This window comes from Olea europaea, unplaced genomic scaffold (genome assembly GCF_002742605.1).
Source record: "Olea europaea var. sylvestris unplaced genomic scaffold, O_europaea_v1 scaffold1747, whole genome shotgun sequence".
Lineage (NCBI taxonomy): Eukaryota > Viridiplantae > Streptophyta > Magnoliopsida > Lamiales > Oleaceae > Olea > Olea europaea.
Window position 1 is genome coordinate 49200 of NW_019235185.1, and position 26378 is coordinate 75577.

The 26378-nt window shown below is 30.6% G+C and overlaps 4 protein-coding genes across 4 annotated transcripts; all 4 read left to right on the forward strand.

Moving 5' to 3' along the window:
• Positions 1-7894: 7894 nt before the first annotated feature.
• Positions 7895-11221, forward strand: LOC111377922. The gene is made up of 5 exons (XM_023001076.1): positions 7895-8408; positions 8689-8976; positions 9197-10081; positions 10208-10307; positions 10441-11221. The coding sequence occupies exons 1-5, from the start codon at positions 7895-7897 to the stop codon at positions 11219-11221; spliced, it is 2568 nt and encodes an 855-aa protein (XP_022856844.1).
• A 95-nt stretch (positions 11222-11316) lies between these two features.
• LOC111377923 lies at positions 11317-13194 on the forward strand. Its single transcript, XM_023001077.1, has 3 exons — positions 11317-11902; positions 11977-12048; positions 13088-13194. Exons 1-3 carry the CDS (start codon positions 11317-11319, stop codon positions 13192-13194), a joined length of 765 nt encoding a protein of 254 aa, XP_022856845.1.
• Positions 13174-14456, forward strand: LOC111377918. The gene is made up of 2 exons (XM_023001071.1): positions 13174-13261; positions 14014-14456. The coding sequence occupies exons 1-2, from the start codon at positions 13207-13209 to the stop codon at positions 14454-14456; spliced, it is 498 nt and encodes a 165-aa protein (XP_022856839.1). The 5' UTR covers positions 13174-13206.
• A 6510-nt stretch (positions 14457-20966) lies between these two features.
• Positions 20967-25300, forward strand: LOC111377920. The gene is made up of 3 exons (XM_023001073.1): positions 20967-21087; positions 24793-25055; positions 25144-25300. The coding sequence occupies exons 2-3, from the start codon at positions 24820-24822 to the stop codon at positions 25244-25246; spliced, it is 339 nt and encodes a 112-aa protein (XP_022856841.1). The 5' UTR covers positions 20967-21087; positions 24793-24819; the 3' UTR covers positions 25247-25300.
• The last annotated feature ends 1078 nt before the right edge of the window (positions 25301-26378 follow it).

Below are 26378 nucleotides of genomic sequence, written 5' to 3' on the forward strand. Positions count from 1 at the left end.
TATATATATATATATATATTGATTTTTCATTTTTGACTTTTGAATTTTCGGTTTTTTTTTTGGACTCTTTAGATAGAAAAATTGACTACGACACCAACAAAACAAACGGAAGTTGATTTGGATGCTAAATTAGCCAAAAACAACTTTTGAAGATTTTGACGGGATTTTAACATATCAAAGGCTCAAAAATAAGGAAAAACATGAAGAACACACATAACATGAAAAAGGAAACACAAAAACGAAAAACACATAACATGAAAAAGGAAAGATATAACCTTCATTTTGGAGTCCATGCTCTGATACCAACTGATTTGAACTGCATAGCTACGGTGGCGAAACCCACACGAGATTGAAATCAAATTCCAAGAATGCCAATTGAACCCAGGTTTTAAATTCACTTCACAAACAATGAATCAAGCAACCAATAATTAAGAAATTATCGAACTCTTGTTTACATAGTTTATAAATCTCATCAGGGATTGTGAACGCCACAAGATGATTAAATCTTTATAAGTTCGAATTGTTCTAAAAGAACAAGAGATTTGGAAGTAACAAGCCTCTCGAATAAATTCTCAAAATCAAGTCTTTTTTACAAAGAAGAAATAACCCCCTATTTATACTAATCCCTAGAAACATGGTAAAAAAGGGAATTAAAGAGTCCTAGAATTATAAAAATTACCAAAACAAGTGTTTTAACTAATATAAAATTCCTGCACGAAAAAGGGAAGTTTCTCCCCGGATTTGGTCTATGCGACTATACTAAATTTTGTGCGGTCGCATGGACCTTACGAAAATACCCAGATGCTCTCAGGTCATGGCTATGCGACTTCATGAGCTCTATAGCCATGCGGTCCCATGGCTTTGCTTGTTGGCTTCCCCGTCTATTGTCCAAACCAAGCTGCTTCTTTATCCCTTTCTTGTTTGATCCAAGTTGTTCTAGCTAGTAATCCCCTTGATGAGACTTGATGCTGGCTTGCCATCTTCAACCTCTTGAACTCCATAGCCTTGGACGCCTTAATCAAAACCAAACGTGCACATAGCCTTTTCTCGCCAATCATCGAACTTCCTATTGCTTTTGGCATGTCCCCGAATCAAACTAGCCACCTAGCATTTAAAGATGAAACGAAATTGGTTAGAATCCACAAATGGAAAAAATAACATTTAAAGCTTTTAAATTCCAATTAGTTTTGTTTAAATCTATAGTAACCACTATTCTGTCTTTTTCGTTCTCTTTTTTATAGTGATGGCAATGGGTCCGGCCCTTTAACCCACGTGCTTGGCTCTGGCTCGTGGCCAGCCGAGCTCATGGTTCGTGAAAGACGAGCCAAGCTCGAGCTCGGCTCGGCCCACAAGCTCATGAGCTCACTAGCCACGAGCTCGAGGGCTAAGCCGAGCCAAGCCTACTAGCAGCTCGCGAACTCATGATTTTTTTAAATTTTTTAATTTTTTTTAGTAAATTTGCACATTTTTGACATTTTTAAAAAAAAAATCATATTTTTTGACGAGCCCACGAGCCGAGCTCGTGGGCTCATCAAAATGGCTCGTGGGCCGTGTGCCCACGAGTTGGGTTTTGACGAGCTGAGCGGCTGAGTCGACGAGCCGCTCGGCCTATTTGACATCACTATGTTTTTATGTTTAGTCACAATGGGTACTTTATATCTTTAGATGATAAAGTGTAAGCTTTTTCATGAAGGGATTGGATATAAAACAGCATTCTAATTTTTCAATATGAGTAATTAGTCCCTTCTAAAATAGGAGGTCGAAAGGGTGCTCCGTCCATGTCTTGATTTTTTCTAGATTACACTTTTCAATAATATACCTACTCTAAAACCAAGTCATATAATTTTGGACAACCGAGAACTTCCTACAATCAATTTCTGATTATTCTGACTGGTTCATGAAGGTTGATACTATGTTCATGCAGTTTTAATTGAGTGCGAAATTTAATTAGCATAACAAAATATGAACACCAAATACAACTTAATAAACTCCGAAGGGAAACATCTACGAGCCTCATGCCACGGGTTAATCTTAATTGATAAAAAACACAATAGTATCCATTTTCGTAATTTCGCAAAATTAACAAAAGAATAATCAAAAGAACTAAGAACAATTCCTTTTGTATCTTCATTTTTTGACTTGTTGATGAAGTTGAATCAAATCTACCAGTCTTGACTTTATCACAATTTCCCTATTGTACTTGGTCTCAACCATTACTTGAATTAAGAATCAACATCCTTAACTTTACACTAGTGATGGCAAATCGAGCTCTTCGGTCCACCCGTGTTAAAACAAAACAAAAAATTGAAGGCAGCAAGCTCAGCTCAGGCTAGCAAAAAAGCTCAGATCATTTTACTCGAGTCGAGCTCGAGCCTAAAGTTTCAGCTCGTGAGCCAGTTCAACTCGACTCGTTGACACCACTACTTTACACCAAGTAGTTTGATCAATTGACAGGATTGAACATTCAGCACAGGTTATTTTGTGTTATGCAAATACTAGAAGAAGACTTTGGCATTTTAAAGATTCAATTAAGAATCATTTCGTATGAATGGCTTGAAGACGACTGCATTGCCATTGCTAGGTCACCTGACGGAATTAGTTTTTCAAAACTAGATTTTTTTTTGAATAATTACTTTACTTGTAGGTAAAGCCATTATCTAAGATGGAAATTAATTCATACCTAATATTAGTCATTAAACACGGCATGAGAACCGGTATATAAAGTAATATTCCAAATGTTTTTTAAATTTATTAATAGAAGAAAATAAGGAAAGGCAATACAAATTTAAGCTAACCTTAAATTTAAGCTAACCTTAAATTTAAGGAAAAATTGCAGCCGAGGTACTAAATCTTTCGTTTATTAGCAGATTTTGCCCAAATCTTTCATTCGTGCCATCGGGGTACCAAACCTTTAAAAAATTCACAGGATCAGTTCAAAATGACGGTTTCCGCCTGTTTGACCACAAAAACCGCTAGTTGACCCCAAAAATTAAAAATCTAATTATTTCCCCAAAATAAGACAAGGGCGTTCTTGACATAATTCATTTCACCTATTAAATAAAAAATTAGAAAAGCAAAAAGCAAAACCACAACCACCCATCCCATCTCCTTCTTCCCCAACCTCCTCACCCAAAACCAAAACAGTTTCCACAGTCCACCCAGTCGTCGAAGCCATCTTCGGAACCACCACCTCAATGAGTCGGTCTCAATTTCCTCCCGACTGCTTCTTTCGTCTTCTTCTTCAGGACATGAGCACGATGATCTCCCAAGACTCTTTCTCGATTCTGACGAGCCGAGTACTCTTATTCCTAGCTCTCACCGGAATACCAGCACTGTTTCCCGAGTCCAATTTGTTAAACCTAGGGCATTATCGCCATAGAATCCTAATACGACAACTCAAGTGGTGTGTAGCCAATGCAAAGAGCACCGGAGTCTAGTGCACAAGCATGTGGAGTTCTGCAGATAGTCCTCTCATGAATTTCTCTAATAAAGTCGTGTTTAATAACTTGGAGAGGAGTTCCAGTAGTCCCAGCAGTTTCAACAGTGGTCCCAGATATAAACACCGAGGTACGGAGAGGTCTTATTCAGCTAATGTTCGTGTTACTCCAGTTATGAATGTTCCGGTTTGTTCACTTCAAGGCTCGTCAAAATCTGGTGTTCTTGGCCTATTTTCCTCTCAACAGAAGAAAGAAAGTAACAATGCCAGTAGCAGCAATGGTGGTTTTGATTTTGGAAGTGAAAGGATTGGGGAAAGATTGAAGGAGATGGTGCTTTTTTCCTTTTTATATTAAAATTATGAAGTTAAAATTTTACCCTTATCTTATTTTGGGGAAATGATTAGATTTTTAATTGTTGGGGTCAACTGACAATTTTTGTGGTCAAACAAACAAAAACCGTCATTTTGGGCTGACCTTGCGAATTTTTTAAAGGATTGGTACTTCCGGTGGCACAAATGAAAGGATTGGGCAAAGTCTGCTAATAAACGAAAGGTTTGGTACCTCGGCTGTAATTTTCCCTAAATTTAACTATTTAACAAATCTGAAAATATCAAGGATGGTACAGAATCTATTCTACACAATTTGTAATGTTATAAGAAGAAATTGTATCATTTTCTATATTGAATTAACTAGGCTATTTGATTTTTGAATTAAAAATATGCAATAATAAAATTCATCTGCATCCCAACGTAGAAAAATTTGCTTAGCATGTCCCTAATAATAAAACAACAAGAATAATGGAAAGTCTTCATTCGAAATGTGTATGAATACAAGAAATATGGGAAAGCAATTCTGGTTCTTGATCTTTAACCCTGAGTCTTGATTTTTCAAGCCCTTGATGTAATTTTCTTTGGATTCCTTGCTAGGTTTGACCGTCTCTCCAAAATATGGTGAATTGAACCTCATTCTTGAAAGATTTTATGATATGAATTGAATTGAGAGAGTAGAGAAAGGTATTTTTAATGGTTGCCCATGTTCTGTCTTAAGGAAGTCGAAATTTTCATTTAGTTCATCGAATAAGGATATTGTCCGTATATTCGAAAAATCAATACAATAGCCAAGCAATTTGGCTTCAATTTTTAAAAATTTACAGGGCTTTTTGTTCGTGCGAAATCTTCAAGTATGCGGAATTGTTGACAAGTAATAGAATTAGTGATTTGAGAGTATCGTCATACGGATAATAAATTCAATTCAAGTTTACTAGTTTTTAATAGAATTCGGTATATGTAACACAAAAGAGTTTTTGATGTTAATTATTCTAAGTTAATTTTAAAAAGCTATAATTTTTATCAAATTATGAATGATTATATTAGAGATAAAGTCCATTTATTACTATCTATTTCAATTCTCAAGTATGTAATTTAGTTCTGTCCATGCATTCTTGACAATAAATAAACTTATGATATATAATTTTTCAAGATACATTAATCTTATCCTAACCACAACCCGAATTCGAATGATTAAAACGTATTAAATTTTAGATTATCTTTATAATTGCACACATAATAAATATTATTTTTAACATCTATTGTACATATGTTAATTTTTTCATGTTTTAAGTTTATTTTGTGTTCCAACACTATAACAAGTATTTAATTATGTAATTGATGATCAAATAATTAAATATTGAAATGAGTATGTAAAATTAATCAAAAATGCAAGAATTAGTAAACCACTAGTGTTGATTAAAATAAATAAACAAATAATAGGGTACATCTTTATCCAATACAAAAGGGGATTTAGTCTAGCATATTAATATTATAAGAAAATTAATAGAAAAATATCACTCGAATCATAAAATAACGTAAAATATATTGATCTTCAAGTTCAAGGTTGAAATCTTCATTTTTCTAGATATAATTACCTTCAAATCTTACTAAGATTTGAACTTTTCTCTCAAAAAAAATGGTGAATTGGCATCTTGTTCTGGATGAATTTCATGCTATTATTGTGTATCTAGATGCTACAGAGCATTCCCCAATATTTTGGATATGCTTTTTTATTTTTATTTTTTTTATTTTTTTATATATCTTTACTCTCTTAAAAGAGAGGCTTCCTTTACTATTCATTCATGTCACAGTGGTTTTCACACTTGCTCGATTTACATATCTGGTTTTGCTACAGTTGGTCGGTCCCTAGAATGAGCCATGTTTTCTTTTTGAGACCGCGTACTCTGCGTATTCTTGCTTTTGTATTGTCTCACGTCCACCTCCTCTCGTGAGGAATAATTAGTGTAGTTGATTTTTTTGACTTAATGGAGTGAGGGATAATTAATGTAGTTGCTTTTTTTTGACTTATTGGAGTGTACTTTATTTTGTTGACTAGTTCAAATCTGAAAACATGCATTCATGAGGTATATTGCACAGTTATTAGATGATTGTCCTTTTTCCCCCCACATAATTGAGATATCAAAAGTAACATTATACCCTCTATTTAATAAACAATTTGGCACAATTACCCTTCATTTTCTAACTACACACTAATTTCCATACCTATATTAATGTTAAGGGTGATATGGGAATTAAAAAATATAGTTGTCCAAACATTAATGAATGGGACCCACATTTGAAGTAAAATGTCGTGTGCTGTTTATTTTTTTTTTCTTACCACATAAATTTCGCACAATACTTTTCTATCAATTCAATCCTTCTCTTTCTAAATTCTAGCCATTGTTTTGCAAAACGAATTCTCCCCAAAATCTTGTTTTCTCTGAAAAAAGAAAAAAAGAAAGGGCGTCCTTCTACCATTATTCGCTTTTGCCTTTAGCCTAATTCGTATTTTCTTGTCATCAATAGTGGAGAAGAAAATTCTAGAAGTTGCAACAATTAGTTTGGGTATGTTCTTCTTATAATTTTTCTTTTTTGTGTATTTCTTTTTTTAGTTTCTTACTGTTTATTTAAGGTACGTAGTTTTCCTTTGTTTGTAGATGAAAATCTAGCTGGGTTCGTCTTCCTTTAGCTCCATATAAGGTATGTTCTCGTTTCTGTAGATGCATGAAAATATATCTACGTTTACATATTCGTAGTTCATGAGGTTGAAGGTCATGAATTTTCGCTGTTTCGAAGCTGGTGAGGAATCAACTATCATCATTCATAGCCAACTTCGACAATTTAAAATCACTATTTCACTCCATTTTTCATTCACTGTAGAAGAAAATGAAATTGCAATGGAAAAAAAAAATGTTAATAGAGGGTGAAAATTATATAGATGTGTACATACACATTTACATACATACATGTTTACGTGTGTGAGGAGAGGGGATTACTTTTCTTCGTATAGAATATATTTTATTTAATTAGTATATAATAATAAGATAGTATCTGCCTTTACTATAAGAGAGGAGATTGTCCAAGTTATTGTTTATGTTTGGCAAAATTTCACACGTCACCAGTTTCTTCCTTTAGTATGTAGACTAGAGATATTTTTTTCTTATTCTTATCTAATATGAAAATTATTTAAGTTGAAAACGCCAAACTTTTTATGAACTTTAAAAATTCTTTAAAATATATGTGTTGGGGACATGTAGATTTATATTAACTTTAAAGATGAATAAAATTTGAATTGAAGGCGCCGTGTAGTATTTAGTGCCATGCCTTGATTTTTTATAAATTGATAAATGATCGTGGTAGATAGAAGTCTTGTCTAAGTTAAATAGTTATAATGGAAGTGTATTTATAGGGAAATTTATTCTGTAGGTTGCTTTGAATTATAATTTTGAATGTTCCAAGAGAGAAGCTAGAGTATCATACTTTTTCATTGAAAAAGATACTTTGTTAGAACTTATTAAGGCAGAAATTCATAGATGGAAATCTTTTATCACTTGCTGCCCGAATTCTTTTGTGCATTTCCAGTCGTCCACTTATGAATTTATTAAGTTTATGATTGTTGATAAATTACTTACATTATAACTTTAGAAATAGATTGCATATGTAGGTTGATTGGGTGGAAGCAAAACCCCTAAATTTATAGATGAAAAATATTTTCTTTTTAGAAGTCTTTATTTTCTTACTCTTCGGTAGTAGTATAGCAACAACTTTTACAACATTACAATAGTATTTATGTTTTTAAAAAAAACTATTAATTTTACAAGAATGATATAAAAATGTTAATCTTTTATTCCTGTTTTTACATTATATAAGTCTTATTAAAATTTTATTTCATCAACAGTTCAGTCAACAGTGTTTATATTTATTGCTATTGCTTTGAAGTAAACAATTTTTTTATTAAATTTTAGTTTTATACGTGTTTTTACTGTTGTGAGAGTCTGGTTCACTTGTGTCTATCGAATATTTTTCCTATTTTGGAAAATTAGTAGTATTATTAATTTTTTAATTATTTCATTCACTAAAACGAAAATTCTTTGCTTTCGTTAAACTAAAGGTGAAGATCTTTTCCCCATGGATTCTTCGAACATTGATAGTACTTCTCAAAATGCAACTGAATCGTATACTGCTTTTATTCGCCAACAACAAAACCAAAGACAGGCAAATAGGAGGAATCAAATTCAAAGTCCACGCGTTGATCGTCGTAAAAGAATAAATAATTCCACGTTGCATCCTAATTTTCAGGCTTCTACTTCAAATCAAGCACGTACTAATATTGTTCATTCTAAAGTACGAGGGATTTCTAACCTATTAAACATACCTACTAATGCGTATGTATTACCGACATGGAACTATTGTGAACATTGTGGTGCGCGAAAATTTTATAGAGAAACTAAAGGGTTCTGTTGCTCTGATGGAAAAGTAAAACTTTATATGCCTGATTCACCAACTGAATTGTATAATTTATTTACTTCTAAAGAACCTGAATGCATGGAGTTTAAGATAATTTCACGTGGATATAATACCCATTTTGTATTCACTTCATTTGGTGTAAAGTGCGATACAGAACTTTTTAGAGCATATAAAGGTATTTACACATTCAGAATTTAGGGACAAGTATATCATTATGTAAATCAACTTCTGCCGGAAAATAATCAGCCTTCTTATATGCAATTATATTTTTATGATACGAATAACGAAGTTGAAAATCGTATGAAAATTTCAAAAAAATTTGTTGAATCTACTTTGATCATTTTGATTGAAATCTTGAAAGTAAATCCGTATAGTAGATTCTTTAGGTATTTAAGTAATATGACCAATAAGATGCGATCCTGGACTTGATCAAAGAGTCTTCAATACTCCTTCAGCATCTCAAGTAGCCGCTGTATGGATTGAGGATGATGACAATGCAAATATTCGTGTTCGTGATATTACTATATATGGTCATTCTGATGATTCACATAAGGTTCACTATTATTATGGTTGTTATGATCCTTTGCAATACCCTTTAATTTTCCCATTTGGAGAACCTGGTTGGCATGAAGGTATTCAGAGATACAAAAAAACATATTTTGAAACTCAGAATTTACCCGAGTGCGTAGCTTTTCCTAGCACGGTAAATTTTGCAACTGAAATCATTGCAAATGAGGCTCAAGGTTTGCTATTAAACTTTTTTATATGTTTACTAATTCATATAAATTAAATGTTCCGAATGGGTGTAAGATGCATTTTTTTATCCTTATGCAGTATTCAATGGAATGAGGAAATGATCACAGGTTTCTTGCCGCGAGTATTATTCTTACAAGTTACAAATTAGGCCTTCTAGTAAGTCTGTGTTGCTTCATACTGGTAGACTTTTTCAACAATATGTTGTAGATATGTATGTTAAAATTGAAACTGCCAGATTAGACTATTTTCGTAGCAATCAGAAACAAATTCGTGCTGAACTTTATCAAGGTATTGTGGATAGTGTTCAAAATGGTGGAACAAGAGGGTCAAAAATTGGAAAGAAGATTGTTCTACCACAAACTTTCACATGTGGGCCTAGAGATATGCTTAAAAGATATTTAGACGCAATGGCTATCGTCCAACGTTATGGAAAACCAGATATATTTCTAACTATAACATGTAATCCAAATTTGCCAGAAATTATGCAAGAACTCAAACACAATGACGAAGTTCGAAATCGACCAGATTTAATTGCACGTATATTTAGAGCAAAATTGGAAGGGTTAAAGAACGATTTATACAAAGAAAATATTTTTGGTTCAGTTGTTGCTCATATATACATGATTGAATTTCAAAAAAGGGGGCTCCCTCATGCCCATTTATTGTTGATTTTCAACTCTGCCAATAAAATTTGTTGTGCTGAACAAGTTGATATGATAGTGTCATGTGAAATTCCCGATAAGAATAAATACTTGCATCTTCATTCTGTAATTGCAAAACACAATATGCATGGCCCTTGTGGAACCCTTAATCCAAAAAACATATGTATGTTGGCAAGTAGTGGTTGTAAAAATAAATATCCTAAGGATTATTGTAACAGTACTATATTTGGTGATAATTCATATCCCTTGTATAGACGTCGTGATAATGGTATTTCTATTAAAGTAAGAGGCCAAATGTTAGATAATCGGTGGGTTGTACCATATAATCCTTATTTAAGTGCAAAATTTGACTGTCATATTAACGTTGAAGTATGTTCTTTTATTAAAGCAGTAAAATATTTGTACAAATATGTGTATAAAGGACATGATCGTATTAATTGTTTCGTAGGCAGAAATGAAACAGATAAGGAAATTGATGAAATTTTTGCTTATCAATCAGCTAGATGGATATCTCCACCTGAAGCTATGTGGAGAATTTTTTCTTTTAATTTGTCAGAAATTTATCCTACTGTTTGCGCTTTACAACTTCATATTAAAGATCATCAGCACGTAACTTATAATAGTAAAGATGATTTATCTGTTATTATTGGAAATGAGTATACGAGAAGAACAATGCTAATTGAATTTTTTTCGGATGAATGAAGTAAATGAATTTGCTCGAACGCTATTGTATCGAGATTTTCCAACACATTTTGTGTGGAATGCAACTGGAAAAACTTGGACTCCCAGAAAACAACACATTGTTATAGGGCGAATCGTGACAGTTAATCCATCCGAAGGAGAACGTTATTTCCTTCGTGTTCTTCTGAATCATATTAAAGGTCCAACATCATATGATAGTTTTAAAACTTTAAACGAAGTAACAGTCAATACATATCGAGAAGCAGCACTTTTACATGGTTTGTTAAAAGGAGACAACCATTGTGAAGAATGTCTGTCTGAAGCCATTATTTACAAAATGCCCAGTTCTTTAAGACATCTTTTTGCTACACTTCTTACACTTTGCAACCCTAATTATCCAAAGTTATTGTGGGATAAATATAAAGCCTATATGATTGATGATTATGTACATCGAAACATATGTGTTAGAGATGCTGAAATACAAGCTTTGGAAGACATCAATTCTATATTAGAATCGTCAGGAAAAAATGTAAATGATTATGGAATAGTTTCATTCTTTGTAAATATAGATGAGACTCAAAGATTGGCAAGAATGATTGCAGAGGAAACAATGAATTTTAATATTCAACGAGACTTTAATTGTGTAGAGAAATTCAATAAAGAACAACGATTTGCATATGATAAAGTTATGGAAAAAGTAAAAAATGACTCAAGTGGTACTTTCTTCATTGATGGTCCAGGGGGAACGGGGAAGACTTTCTTATACAAAGCACTTCTAACTGCTGTAAGAGGTCAACATTTGATTGCTTTGGCAACATCGTCTTCTGAAGTCGCTGGTCTCTGTTACCTGGAGGTCGCACAGCTCATTCAAGATTTAAAATTCCTTTAGAAACAATTGGTGAAGTGAATTGTTCTGTTAGCAAGCAATCAGCTTTAGGAATAATGTTGAAAATGTCTAGGTTAATAATTTGGGATGAAGCGCCTATGGTAAATCGTTGCGCTATTGAAGCTGTAGATAGAATGCTTAGAGATATTACTGATTGTAACTTACCTTTCGGTGGGAAAGTGATAGTTTTTGGAGGAGATTTTCGACAGGTTCTTCCAGTGGTACCGAGATGGAAAAAAGATGATGTAATGAAAGCTAGCTTGGTCTTTTCAAACCTATGGCCTTCCTATTTACGTTTACCATTGGTTGAGAATATGAGGGCAAAATCAGATCCTATGTTCTGCACTTACTTACTCAAAATTGGAAATGGAACAGAAGAAGAACATACTTGTAAGTGCATTATACTTCCGAATAGTATAATTCTACCATTTGAAGATGAAATCACATCTTTAAAACTTTTGATACATTATGTTTTTCCAAATATAGAGGCATATGTTGACAATTTACATAATATGATAAATAGAGTTATTCTTACACCTACGAATGAATATGTTGATTATATTAACAAGATTTTACTCGAACAAATTCCCGGTGATTTTTCCACATACTATAGTTTTGATGAAGCAATTGACAAATCGGAACAAAGCTTGCATGAAGATTTCTTGAATACTTTGACACCAAATGGTATTCCACTGCATGAATTGAACTTAAGGTAAATTGTCCTGTAATGTTATTATGGAATATTAATCCTTCCGAAGGATTATTCAATGGAACACGCCTTACTTGTCGAAAATTTGAGAAAAACGTAATTCTTGCTGAAATTACAACTGGTGAGTATTGTGGGAAATATGTTTTCTTACCAAGGATTCCTTTTATACCTCTTCAAAGTGATCGAAACTCAATTCAATTTAAGAGAACTCAATTTCCAATTAGACCGTGTTTTGCAATGACAATAAATAAAGCACAAGGTCAAACGCTTGATTTTGTCGGTCTATATCTTCCAGAACCAGTTTTCTGCCATGGTCAGCTATATGTAGCATTATCAAGAGCAACAACGAGCACATCTCTAAAAGTTTTATTGAAACCATCAAGCATGGACAACTCACATAATACATGTACTAAAAATGTTGTGTATAAGGAAATTCTTTCGTTTATATATTCGTATACCTAAAATGTTTGAACAGGTATATTTTTTATCTTCGAGAAATTTTTATGATATGTTCTCGTACAATAGTTTCCTCAATTTTAAATACATGAAAAATTATGTCGTTACTATTTTTTTTATTCTTTGCATTTGCTATAAAAAAATTTCACAGATTTCATTATCGGGAATGAAAAGTTCTTTTTAATTCTTTGCTACATATGTACGATGGAATCACTAATGCCAACTTCAATTACAACCTGCGTTTGCAAAAGGTATGATTCAAATTTTTTAGTGTTAGTTTAATAGTTTGCCAGATCGATAACTAATTTACTTTAGTAAAATTTCAAAATAAAAAGTAATTTCTCTATTTTTAGAATATATTTACCCTTAAGAATTTCACATTGTCACATAAATATTCTTCCATCAGTTAAAATGTGCTCGTATGCCAATTATCACAATGTTTAACTTTGTGAAAAAAAAAATTAGTATAATTATGGATTTTATGGAAACTCAATTTCAGATTCCCTTATTATCAGCTTCAAGTTGTTTCCCCTCATATATTTTACAGTATTTCACATTTAAGATATATGTAATTAATACTATTTCTACTACCTCTTAAAAGAGGGGGTTTATATTACTGTTCATTTATATCACAACCGTTTACGGCCACTGATCCACAACCATTTTTTCTACAGTTCACATTTTTTTTTGAATAAATGAAACAGTATCTCCTTTCTTAACCCTAAACAAAACTCTAGCTTTCTTTCTCAAAACTCTTGCCCTTGTTCTCAAACTTTCACCTAAAGGAGATATCCATTTGAAGTACACTTGAAATACACTGTCTATGTTCTTGGCAATGGAAGAAGGAGGCTTTTTCTATTATTCAACTTTCGTTTACGGTAAGGGCCTAGCTCTTCTTCTTCTTCTCTTTTTCTTTTCGAGTTAGCAGAGGAAGGTGATAATGAAGAGTATAGGACAACGATGGTCACTGTAGTAAATGGCAGAAGAATCGAAGGCTGTCAAACTTATTTGATAAAGAAGCACATATTAATAACGAAAAAGAAGAGGAAGAACATTGTAGCCAATAATTTTCTTTTTTAGTTTAGTTTTCGGAAACCTTTTGAGTTGTTGATGAGGATTTAATTCAATTATGTTGCTTTGTTATGGTGTTCTAAATCTTGATTGATTCAACTGGATTTCTAATCCTTTTGATTTTCTTTTAATAATCTAATTGATGTCAATAAGTTTTTGAGGTAGATTTGTTAAAAATTAGTTTCTCTATGAATATTATAAGTTTCCTAAATTTAAGTCTTAAATATAATTTGTCTGCCCTTTGTGCATCATACATTCTGATTCTTGGACAATTTTATGCTACTGTAATTCTATCAATCGGAAGACTAATGCTTGATTTTCCTTTTGAAGCTCATGGTTTATTGAAATCATTTTGCTGCTTCTGCTTCTTGCTGGTTCTACTTGTACACTAACGGAATTGCACTTTAATTGCTTACAAATGATGTGTAAAATACGATTTATGGCTTTGTCATTAGCTATTTATAATCTGATTTTTTGCTTTTATAATGAATTAGTCTAATACACTACTTTATGCAAGCTACTTAAAGCATTATCTTAATTTCTCTAAGTGTGTTTGCAGGATTAAATGCTCAACATGGTGTTACTTTGAGCACACCTACGTCTTTTGGCAATCCCGTTGCTGGAGGTAATAATAGTATGGACATGGGGGTAGTTGTTCGCTCTAGCAAACCTTTCGCAATGGTTGATGAAATTACAAAAGGATCTTCAGCAACAGTAGATAGCTTACAGCTTGGAAATCAAATTGTAAACTTTGGGAATATGAAAATAGGTAAGAACTTGGTACAGAAGCTTATTACTGAAGCTCAGATAAATCAGAGCCATGCAATGCTTGTGGTAGTTATGGGGCAAGGTATTTTCATAAATTTGACCATAAAACGCAACTCTTGGCAATGTCATGACCTACTTGGTACGTTACATTCTAATCATATTTTATATTTTTCCCTTTTGTTTAAACTATGTTTCAATTGGTCAATAAATCTCATTTATGCAAGTGAATCATGAAATGTTCAATTTCAACAAATCATCTTGAACTAAAAATATGCTAATGTTATATATTTGAATTTTGTTGATTTTATACAATAAGATCAATAATACATAAGTTTCTTTTAATTTCGATAGTTCAATAATATTCCTTGCTCTAATTAATTTTACATAAAGATGGTTTGATACTCTTTTAGAATTTAATGAACACGTTATGCTTTCCCTTTACTTCGTGCAACGTTAGGAAATATTTAAGTGAATTTAACATTATTCTTCTTGATAGAATATACCAAACTGGTGTGTGTACATTAACGCTTTCCTATTTAATCATCTAACTTGGTTTGGTGAACAAAAAATTTTGTGAGCAAATATTTTTATTCTATATACATTACATATTTCTTTATCAATGCATGAATTGATTTAATGGGAAACTTAATAAAAAAAATTTTACTAATTTTATTATTAATCTAAATTCTAACCAACAATGTTATTTTTCAGAGTAGGATTACAGTCATCCTATATCTAAAGACGATTAATCTTACATGGTCGAAAATATATTCACTTTCAGTGCTGATAAATATGCAAAGACGGAATTTGGATTGAATTATATGATGATATGTTTCCTTGCATTATGCTATATTGTTATGTTTCTTAGTATACAATATTTTCAATTTTTATTAGTCAAATGATGAACATACGAAAAGATAAATTTTCAATATGCTTATTCTTTACATTCCTACTCTTTTAAAAAATGGAATCTTACGTCTACTATTCATCTAGGAAGCATTTTAAGTGTTTTCCATCGTATTTCCAAATCCATCTGTCATAGTAATTCTTATACTAAGGGTCTAATAATATTTTTTTTTATACGATATATATTCTTCTCTAGCCAAAGATAATCTGCTACCGAAAACTTTAATTCATGATTCCATCTTAAAAAAAAAAACGTTACCTAGCCTTAATTTCTCTTCTTGTTCTGAATTCTTGAAATTAATTCGAAATAGTCTATAGGAATTGAAACATTTGTTAGTATAATTCACGTGCGACATTTCTCTTTGAAATGTTACGTAATTTCAATTTATTATTTGTAGAATATTAGACACAGTATTAGTGAAATTTAGTGATCGCTTGTTCAATATGTGTGAAGATCAATTTTGCTAATTTTCACCTTGCCTTGTCACTATTATATCTAATTCAGCATTGACATTTTTTTGCCTTTCTAGGTTTCTTCAGGTTAGAAATGACTTATATTCTTTGACAAATAAGAAGTTGATTATTGCAATAGATATTAAACCATACATATAAATTTTCTAAATATCTTCTAACTCTTTTCTATAATAGTTTGAACTGCATTACGTTTCATATAATCTTCATGTCATGCTTGATGTTGTCGCAAACAAGGGATAAGATCTGCTATCTTCATTCGTTTATGTCTTCAATTAATATAACTTTAGATAAGAAATTCAGTCAATTATATCAAATATGTATTTTTTTGACTTTTTGCATCCTTTTGTCTATGTTATTTTAACTCTGGTCCTTCCTAAATGAATGCATTATGGCGATTAATGCATGAACGTTGGACGTCCTATATCTAATCTATTTATCGTCTTTTTTGTGGTAAGGTAAACCGAAAATGAGAAGTTAGCTGATGATGAAGAGGAAACTAAGGGAAAGTACATTCACGGTGATGTATTCAAGTACCTGAAATACAAATTTTTGTTTATAATAAATGATGGTTCAACCTTAGTATCCTTTATTATATTTTCCAACGTCCTGGATTCGAAGTTTTCTATTTACTCTTTCACTTAATTAAAAACTAATGTTTTTCATACAATTCATACATTTTTCGACCATAAATTGAATTTTCTTCTTACTAATGTAATAAGTGAACACAATAGTTTTTCAAAATACATAAATCCAATAGAAAATAAAGAAAAAAAAGACAAACAACAACGATAGTAACATTTAACCTGATGACACCTATAATAATATAAGTTAAGCTCCCCACAAGTTCGTGAATAGATAAAATTACTTAATAAATAAAGTGAATAAATAAAGTTACTTACTAAATGTATTATCCATGAAACACTCGTATTTGAAACATATGGATTAACAATCCTTCTTCCAATTTGTAAATCTAACATAATGTATTAAATTTAAGCAAATTATAAACGAATCTTTTTCAAAATCAACACGTGAACCAGTAAAAAATTAACACAGAAAACTACCAACTTTTTATAAAAGCTTTTTCAATACTAAGTATATATCTACATCGAATAGATATTTTACAAATGACAAAAAATAGTACGTTACTTTTCACGCACAACTTTTAAACGTATAAACCATCATCAATTACATATATTATACAAATGAAAAAAAATAGTGCCAACTTTCCACGCATAACCTTTTCATATAAACCATCATTAACCTTTTCTTTCACTTTAATTCTCATCCATGCAAAAAGATATTTTACAAACCAAGTGTATGGTTGGATATTAAAACAAAGATTTTTCTACTCATGTTCTATCTATTAATACCTGCTTTCGACTAAATAATTTTATGTTACTTTTACTTTCCCCTTCAGCATCAAAATTCTACGACAGTATTGTACTCTTCAACTACAACTGCAAAAGTTTAAAAACTCCGTTTTCGTTTTCGTTTTCGTTTTCTTATTGGTAAGTTTTACATGTTACTATCGTTTTACTATAATTATCTTTTATTAATACAAAAGAAGAACGTTAGATTATTTCATAAAAAACTTTTAGAATTAAAAAAATTGATATCATTTGTTTACGATAAATTTAACGTAATATTAACAACTGTAACTATTTGTGTAATAATTTCTTCTTCACATAATCATAGGATATCAAGAATGGCCGCATTTTATAAACTTATCCCACAGATTTCCACTTTTGAGAAGAATTGGACTGCAAAAATCATAGTTGCAGGAAAACAAGCACCTAAAACTGCTCGAAATAACATTAGCCGCTACCAAAACCTTCTCTTAATGGATTTAGAGGTAAATATATATTTACGAGTCTTCTTAAGTTACTGCCATAATCTATGATACAAATATTACGGCTCTTGCAGATGAGCTAACACTAGGGAAAACATACGTGTTATCAAATGCAACTGTAAAGGACAACAGAAATGAGTTCAGAGGCTCTCTTGAAGACAAAGTTTGGACCATAACAGCAAAGACAAAGATAGAAGAACTTAAGGAGGATAACTTGAACCTTCTCTTCTCGAGATATGAACTCACAGCATTCAACAAACTTGAACGATACATGGATAGTAATGAAGAGATAAGTATGATCACAAACACTTTAACTTATAGCAAATATACATTTAGTTAATATTTTTTAATCGTTCTATTTATATTCATTTAATCATATACAAAATATGATATCAACACAACTTCTTTTTTGCAGGTGTTATAGGCGTCGTTATAGAAGTTCGTCAAAAAAGAATTATCCAAATCCAGTTTGGCACACAAGCCTGTCTTCAAGATGTTGTGCTGATAGATAAGTCTTTCCAGACGATCATATTAATGATGTGGGACACTTTTGTTGAAAATGAGTGCGTTACTATAATAGATAACATTGGAAGCAAACCAATCACTGACTAATTTAAAAGTTCTTCATACAACGGTAAACAGAATAAAAAAATTATTTTGTTTACATTTATATTTTAAGTAAAATGAACACTAACTTTATGATTGAAATTTTTTATTTTTTTAGGACTTACGCTCTCTACAAAAGTGAACAGCACTTTTTTCATTAATCCTGCAATTGTAGCTGTAGCACTTTTTTCATTAATCCTGCAATTGTAGCTGTCACAGACTACAAAGAATGGTTATCGAATAGAACTAACAAATTTCTTTTATTTTTCTAACTTTATAAATTTCGGTAGTAAATCTCACACTTCGTTGTTTGCTTTATTTATGCAGGATTGAAACAAACAAAGAAAAGCTTGACAAATTAATCCAAGATAAGCCATCTATTGCAGTGACGCCACCCAAAATTTCACCTCCAGATGAAAATAAATTCACGCCAGTTGGTGACTTACAGGGAGTCCATTTAGGAGTAATTTCAAAAACGTTTAATTAAATATATATATATTTTTGACCAATACTAAAAAAAATTACGCTCTTTCTTATTACTATATTTCTCATTTCGTATGCAGAAAAAATTTTATTGGGTCAAAGCGCAATAGAAAATTACTTCAATGAACCAAAAGTTTTGGTATATTGCATGTAACAATTGTAAGAAAACGTCAAGTGCAGACTTGGGACAAATTCATTAGTGTCGTTTCTACAAATTTGAACATGCAAAAGCAATACCAAGGTAACATGTACTCTAAACCTATATTTAACTATTTATTAAAAATAACACTTCATTTAACAAAACTTACTATGTAATTTAATTAACTTCTCCATATAGGGTAACTGCTTTCGTACATATTGAAGACAACTCTGGAGGCTTGGATGCAACCATAATAGGAGAAACCGTAGAAACTTTATTGGAAGCAAATGCCGTCCAAATTATGAACCATTTTGAAAAGGTTAACTCCAAATACTACTAAATTTTTAATAATTATTTGCATTTACTTGATCATATTAAATGAGTATAATTTTAATATTTCAGGACGTTGATACACAACTAAAAGATCTCATAAGAACTAACAGCGAGGAAGAACAACTTTTTTACCTAAAAGTAACACCAAAAAGCCAAAATCCACCTGAATACCGATATGAAATTATCTTCATATTCAACTCTTCGACAACAACTGACATTGATTCTTCAAGTACAATCATAGAATTGGATTCTTCTCTTGTAACAACTGATAATAGTTCAGACAAAACATCTACGAAAAGTAAAGAGAAGATGTGCATCACCGATAATCAAGATTCTACAAACGCCGACGAAGTGCTTGCACCAAATGCAAAGAGGGCTCTCTTTCAAACTCGAGACCAAAAAACCGAAACTCGTTCCAAGAATAAAATGAAGACTGATAAACACGTTGAAGATGCTGATGTCCTTAGCTCTGGATAAAACCTCAACTCACGTTCGTTTTGTTTTGGGATAATAGACAATCTAACAGTAGACACTTCTCTGATTCTACAAGCAACCTATAATCTATAAATCTCCAGTAGAATAATGAGTCTTAGATTCAGTTATATGATTTTAGTTTCTAAATAGAACGGGTTGCTTTAGATATTTTGGTATGTTTTTGTTGTTAAAAATGTAAATACTGTGAAATCACAGAATTGTACTCGACCCATGGTTGACACTAATATATAAAACTTCTTTTGCTATCGATAAAGAATAGTTGTGTAAAATACATATATTTTACTTTATCTATTAGTTAAATATTATCTCCTCCTCAATTTCGCTTAATCGAATACGTAATCAAAACACAAGTTCAATATACTTGCATTTTCCATTTTCTAAATTAATTTCTTTTTTTCTTTGTTCCAATAAAGTTTACCTAGCTTTTAAATAATCTTTTAAACAAACTGTTTCGTTTATATAGTTAATTGGTAATTAATTATATCGTTTATATAACTGTACTCTTTGTGCAAACTGTCTCTTTTACTTAAAAAACTAAATAATTTAACAAAATAAGAAAAAATATAAATTTATTCATTTTCTTTTAATTGCATGCTTGTAAAAAACTAAATTCACCTCTGCTTTCTTTTAAAATATAAATATTTAATTCATTAAGAAAACACTATGTTACGATAAAGTATTTTCTTTTTTTATAAACTTAATAATTATAACATATGATAAAGGAAGAATTAATTTCATTGATCTAAATGATTTCACATAGAAAGAATTATGTAACATGATAATTCCCAATAAGATACGTACTACCTTCAACAGTTTAACCACTTATATCCTATCATTTTATTATGAATAAAAAACAACCTTTTTAAATACATATTTCAATTTATCTATTACTTAAACATAGTTTCCTCTTCAATTATACATATCTTAAAACATAAGTTCAATATACTCACATTTTTCATTTTGTAATTATCCAACAAAGTCTACTTACCTCGCTTTTAAATGAACTTTTAAACAAATTTTTTAATTTATACCGTCAATTATTTCAGTCAATAAATATTTTCATAAACTTACATCAACAATTACATATAATTTTACTTTTCATGCAAACTCTCTCTTCTACATATATAAATAAACGAAAAAAAATACGATTTTACAAAATCCACAACAAACAGAAAATAATTCATAAGTAAAAAACACCAACAAAAAAAAAAAAAAATTCAAAAATAAAAAACCCCAAAAAAAAAAAAAAATTCAAAAATAAAAAACCCCAAAAAAAAAAAAAAATTCAAAAATAAAAAACCCCAAAAAAAAAAAAAAATTAAATAGTAAATGAAACATTTGTACATTTCAACTACCCACATGGTAGTTAACAACATCTATCTACCCACATTTAAACTACTATCCAAACCTACCTATCCACATTTTCTAACCAACATTCAAAATACTACTTACGCACATTTAACTACCCATATTCAACTATTTAACCATCCTTTCACTACCATTTCACACGTCTCAAAAACATTTTCTCTCAATTTTCAAAGTTCTCAAAAGGAAACTAAGTTCAACCACCAGGAAGAAAGGTAATCTTCTTTCCAATGAAAATAAATTTCGAATATATTTATCGTATAGAGAATATGTGGTTTATCAATTCTATTATATTAGGAAAATCATGCAAAATTATGTGTCACTTTTCTTTACTGCAAGTATTTAATCTGCATTATATATATGAATAGTATACCATACCATGTCTGTCACTGCATAGTCAAACGAATGAACGCATGCAATCCATCACTTCCACCATGTCTTGGGATAAGAAAAAATGTAGAGGAATTCAAAGAATATTTTGGATACAAATTCATCAGCCAACAAATTCTTCAATAATATGAATATCAAAGCTAAAATGAAACCTAAAACTTATTCATGCAAATCTCAATCATTTTCATTAGGCCAAAAAATATTGAATCTATCACTAGCTGTTGAGCAGCTCCTCTTACGGAACCTCAAGTTTGTTAATATCTCGAAGAACATTTACTGAATCTCAAGTTTGTTAATATCTCGAAGAACATGAAAATTTTAAATTTAGAAAGCTGCTCGGAGTGACCACACTCCCGACTGCGCAAAGATCGCTTCGGGCTGCGCGGGGTGATCTTGGCGCCTTTATACTCGGCGCTACGCGAGAGATCACTCCGCGCAGCCGGAAGTGTTCAACACTCTGTGCAGCGCGGAGTGTTCCTTTTGGGAACACTCCGTGCTGCACGAAGTGTTCCTTTGGGAACACTCAAAACGTTAAAATAAAAAAATATATACATTATACCCAAAAAATTATTATTTATAAAAATTTAAAACATTTTACAATAAATACAACTTATAATATAAAACTCATCTTTCATTATTTATAAAATTAAAAATATTTTACAATAAATACAAATTATTATATAAACAGTCATCGTAAAATTTTTCGTAACCCTTTTAATTTCATTAAATAATTATATTCGTTTCCAAATTTCGACTCAAAAATTCATTTTTTATATTTAGAATTTTAATATCAAATTTCCATATTCAAGAATAAAATTTTACTTTCAATAAATAATAATATTCTTTTCCTAAATTCGACTCAAAAATACATTTTTTTATATTTAGAATTTTAATATCAAATTTCCATATTCAAGAATAAAATAAAATGCGAGGGCTAAATGTATTTTAACATTCCTTGTTAAATATTTATTTTTAATCTTTTAATTATAACATTTAATTTCTCGAATTTAGTACTTCAAAAAAATACAAATTTAACACATTTAATATAATTCCTTTTCTACGATCAACTACCACGTCTAATGTAAAAAATTTCAATTATCTATTAACATCAAAAAATGTTTCTTTTACTTAATTAATTTTTTAATTACTATAATTCTCAATTACATTATACCATAATTTTTTTTATTAAAAACCCTTTCACAAAAAAATACAAATTTAGTTTCTCAAATTTAGTACTTCAAAAAAATACAAATTTAACATATTTAATATAATTTCTTTTCTACGATCAACTACCACGTCTAATGTAAAAAATTTCGATTATCTATTAACATCAAAAAAAATTTCTTTTAATTAATTAATTTTTTAATTACTATAATTCTTAATTACATTATACCATAATTTTTTTAATTAAAAACCCTTTCACAAACATACATATCTTCATTTTTGTTTATTTAAATTATACATATAAATTCATTTTATCTAAAGGTGAACATAATGAACTTAATCAAAATTTTCGTTTTTCTATGTTTTATACACATATAGTTATTAACTATCATTTGATTTATTTTATCTTTCGTATAATTTTTTCTTTAAATATATTGCATAAATATTAAAGTTAACAAATTTTATTAATTCGAACTACATATCAATCATAGTACAAATTATGTTGTTTCGATTTATTTATTGTACTATTATATTTCTAATATGAAACTGTAAAAATATCATAAAGTTTCATACAATTGTAACCAATTATCCTTTCCATCACAATATATATATAAAGTTTCACATCAAACACAAAACACAATGGTTCAAATAGTATAGATATAATACTACATTTTTTTCATGAAGTTACAGTTTCTAAAATGTTATTCATCATCACGAACAAAATTAGCCAGTTTCTAAAAAATTATGTTACATTAGTATATGAATAAATTTGTTGACTACTAAACAGTTTTTTTATTACTTTTTGCAGATGTCACTAGAATACATATTATCTCCAAATCAATGGTTCTCTGCTACAATTACTCAATTTGCAAATCATCAATATTTTAAAGATTTTGTAGAACTTATAAATGCAGATGATCAAACCTCTTTATTGTGCAGTCCATTCCATGGATTCATTTGTGGAAATATGAATAAGAAGCAAAACGACAAATTTAGCAGCAAGTTAACACATGAGTTTATAATGAGACTTATAAACTGTGGTAAAAATAACGAAGTTTGGGTACAACTAGACGATCGTGTAGCTCGTTTTGGCCTACAAGAATTTTGTCTCATAACTGGATTGCCATGTCATGAACCTACTATTGATCTAAATTTTAGTAATACTCGACTTAGAGATGAATACTTTGATGGTTCAAAACGAATAACTATGATAAGACTTTCTGAAGTATTTCATATATGTGAAGATCGAGAAGATAAATTTAAGTTAGGATTAGTTATGTTTGTCGAATGTGTTTTAAAACCAATTGGAAGACACATCGATTACAGAACTCTTGGAATGGTTGAACAGCTTGATGAATTTCTTATGTATCCATGGGGACGTAAGGCATATTTTGGTCTATTACATTCATTACAAAAATCACAGCTTGAAAGAATACGAAGAATGCAACAAAATAACCAAGCAGAATGTAAATATTCATTGCATGGTTATCCACTTGTATTCCAGGTAATTTTCTTACATTTATTCCCTATTCGATATATTTTAATCATGTAAAAAACGTTAACATTCCTTTTTACTTATATTTCAGTATTGGATATACGAAGCTTTTCCTAAAATTGGACGACAATTTGGTTACCGTATCCGTACAAGTTTAAAATGTCCACGAATGCATAAATGGCAGCCTCAAATGGTATTAGCGGAAAATGTTATTAAAGAATTTTTAGCTACTGAAGAGGTATGTTCATTTCAGTATACAATTAAATATATCTTTTATTCTTTATAAATAACTTTTATAGAATACGTCTAATATTTTATTACAATATTACAATTATAGATTACAGTAATTGCAACGTTAAATCCTACTGAAGCAGAATTGGAAACATTCTGGTATACAACTCTTTCACTACCAACTGACAACCAACATTGTACACTAGACAGCATTGTCAATGGTGAATTGGAAAATACAACAGAACAAATTCGAGCATATAACATACATCCACAAGAAACAACTGTACACAGTTCAAATAGAATTGAATCTACTTCTTCCGGTACTTCAGACTATGTAACTAAGCAAGATATGGAACAGATGTTCAATATACACAGACAAGATGTCTTTGGTTTCTACGACAGCTTGAAGACACAGATCGTTCAAGAAGCAACAAAGCAAGAAGCTCAGTATCATACGATTCTTGAAAATCAACAAACTCTCTGTCAGACACTTCTTGACAATCAAAAACAATTTTTTGAAGTGCAGCAAAAAAATCAAGAGGAACATTTTCAAGGCATACAATCAGACATGCATTCTTATGTAGATACCAGTTTCGGTTTAATGAAGTCTTACATTGATGAACAAAATCAAAATATGCAAAATCAGTTAACCAACTGGAAATCACATATGGAATCAATTGTAGCCTCTGTACAACATGATTTGCCCCCTCCAACAAATCAAGCTGAATTTGAAATGCCTTCAACATCTGAACATGCAGAAGACGTCGAAAGATCAACAAAAGAAAAAAAAGGTAAGCAAAAAGAGACACAATCTCCATCACCAACGGCAACGAATACTTTGGAAGATTATAACATCGACAAATACAAAAACATTAGAGAATGGATATCAGAAAATCCATCAGAGTAAGATATTAAAATTAACTTCGTTAACTTAAATATTCTATTTCATATTTTACTTATTTAATAACAATTTCATTTTTTTCTTATATAGTGCATACTGGAAAGATGAAATCGACAATCAATACGCAAGACATTCGCTGATGAATATAATAAATCAAATTAAAGATATAAATATTGTGGTAAGTCAACTTTAGCAATCTTAATTAATTTTACTTCGTTATTAATATAGCTAATTTAAATTTTTTTTACTAGCATACTGATATAGAATTAAAGCTGTTGCGAAGACTCATTTATGATACATCTTCCCCGGTTTCCAAAGAATATGCAATCATGGACTTTCGATTCGAGAATGAGTGTGTTCATTGGTACACAACGATCAAACGAGGAGCAACCGCTTCTATGAATAATTTTCAGGCATTAGAGCAATACACAAAAGGAGAATTACCTACCTTTGCTCGACCCTGGATAACATACAACTATTTATTGATTCCAGTCGCATATCCAGGCAACAGTTGGTTTATTTTTCTTGTTGATTTTGAAAAGTGGAAATTTCAAGTATATGATTGCAGCCACAACATTCATACACCAGATGCAATCAAGTTGCGTGCAGCCCCAGTTTTTGATGTAGTACAATCATTATTAATAGCTACTGACATTTTCTTCGGGAAGCCAAATTTACGAAAACATAGAAATAAACGTATGAAATTGGAAATCATACCGTATCTACCTTCTCAAAATAATGGGTAAGTATCTCAACAATTTACTTTAATATTTATTTTTCTATTCAATTTTATTTTACATTTATAGCATTACTATAAAATAACTTCAAACTATTTTTTCGTAGGCCAAACTCTGGAGTTCTTCTTCTCAAATACATTGAATGCTTCATTTTCGGATATCCATTAGAAGTAGTTTCAACTGAGAAAATACGTTTATACAGACGAAAAATTGTCACAGATATCTGTCAAAATGAATATTTTTTCCGTCCATATTTATCATAACTATAACAAAGCAGGTAACCTTTTTTTTTTTTTATAATGTCCCCATCATGTAAAGCAAAAGTTATAATAAGGTAAAAGCATTACCAAAATAAATGTCTATATTCATTAATTAATTCAATCTCAATTTTTTCTACATATACTTTAGTCTTGTTTCTTTCTACTTCTGCTAATAGGCTTTCTCTTGCTTTAATAGGTATGCCCTATCATGATTGATGTCGAAACCAAGAACAAAAAGCTTTTCATCACCCATCATGTAAGTATCATGTATTCAAATAGCAAGTATATCAAAGAATTGTCGTTTTAACAATTTCTTATCAATGTTTCA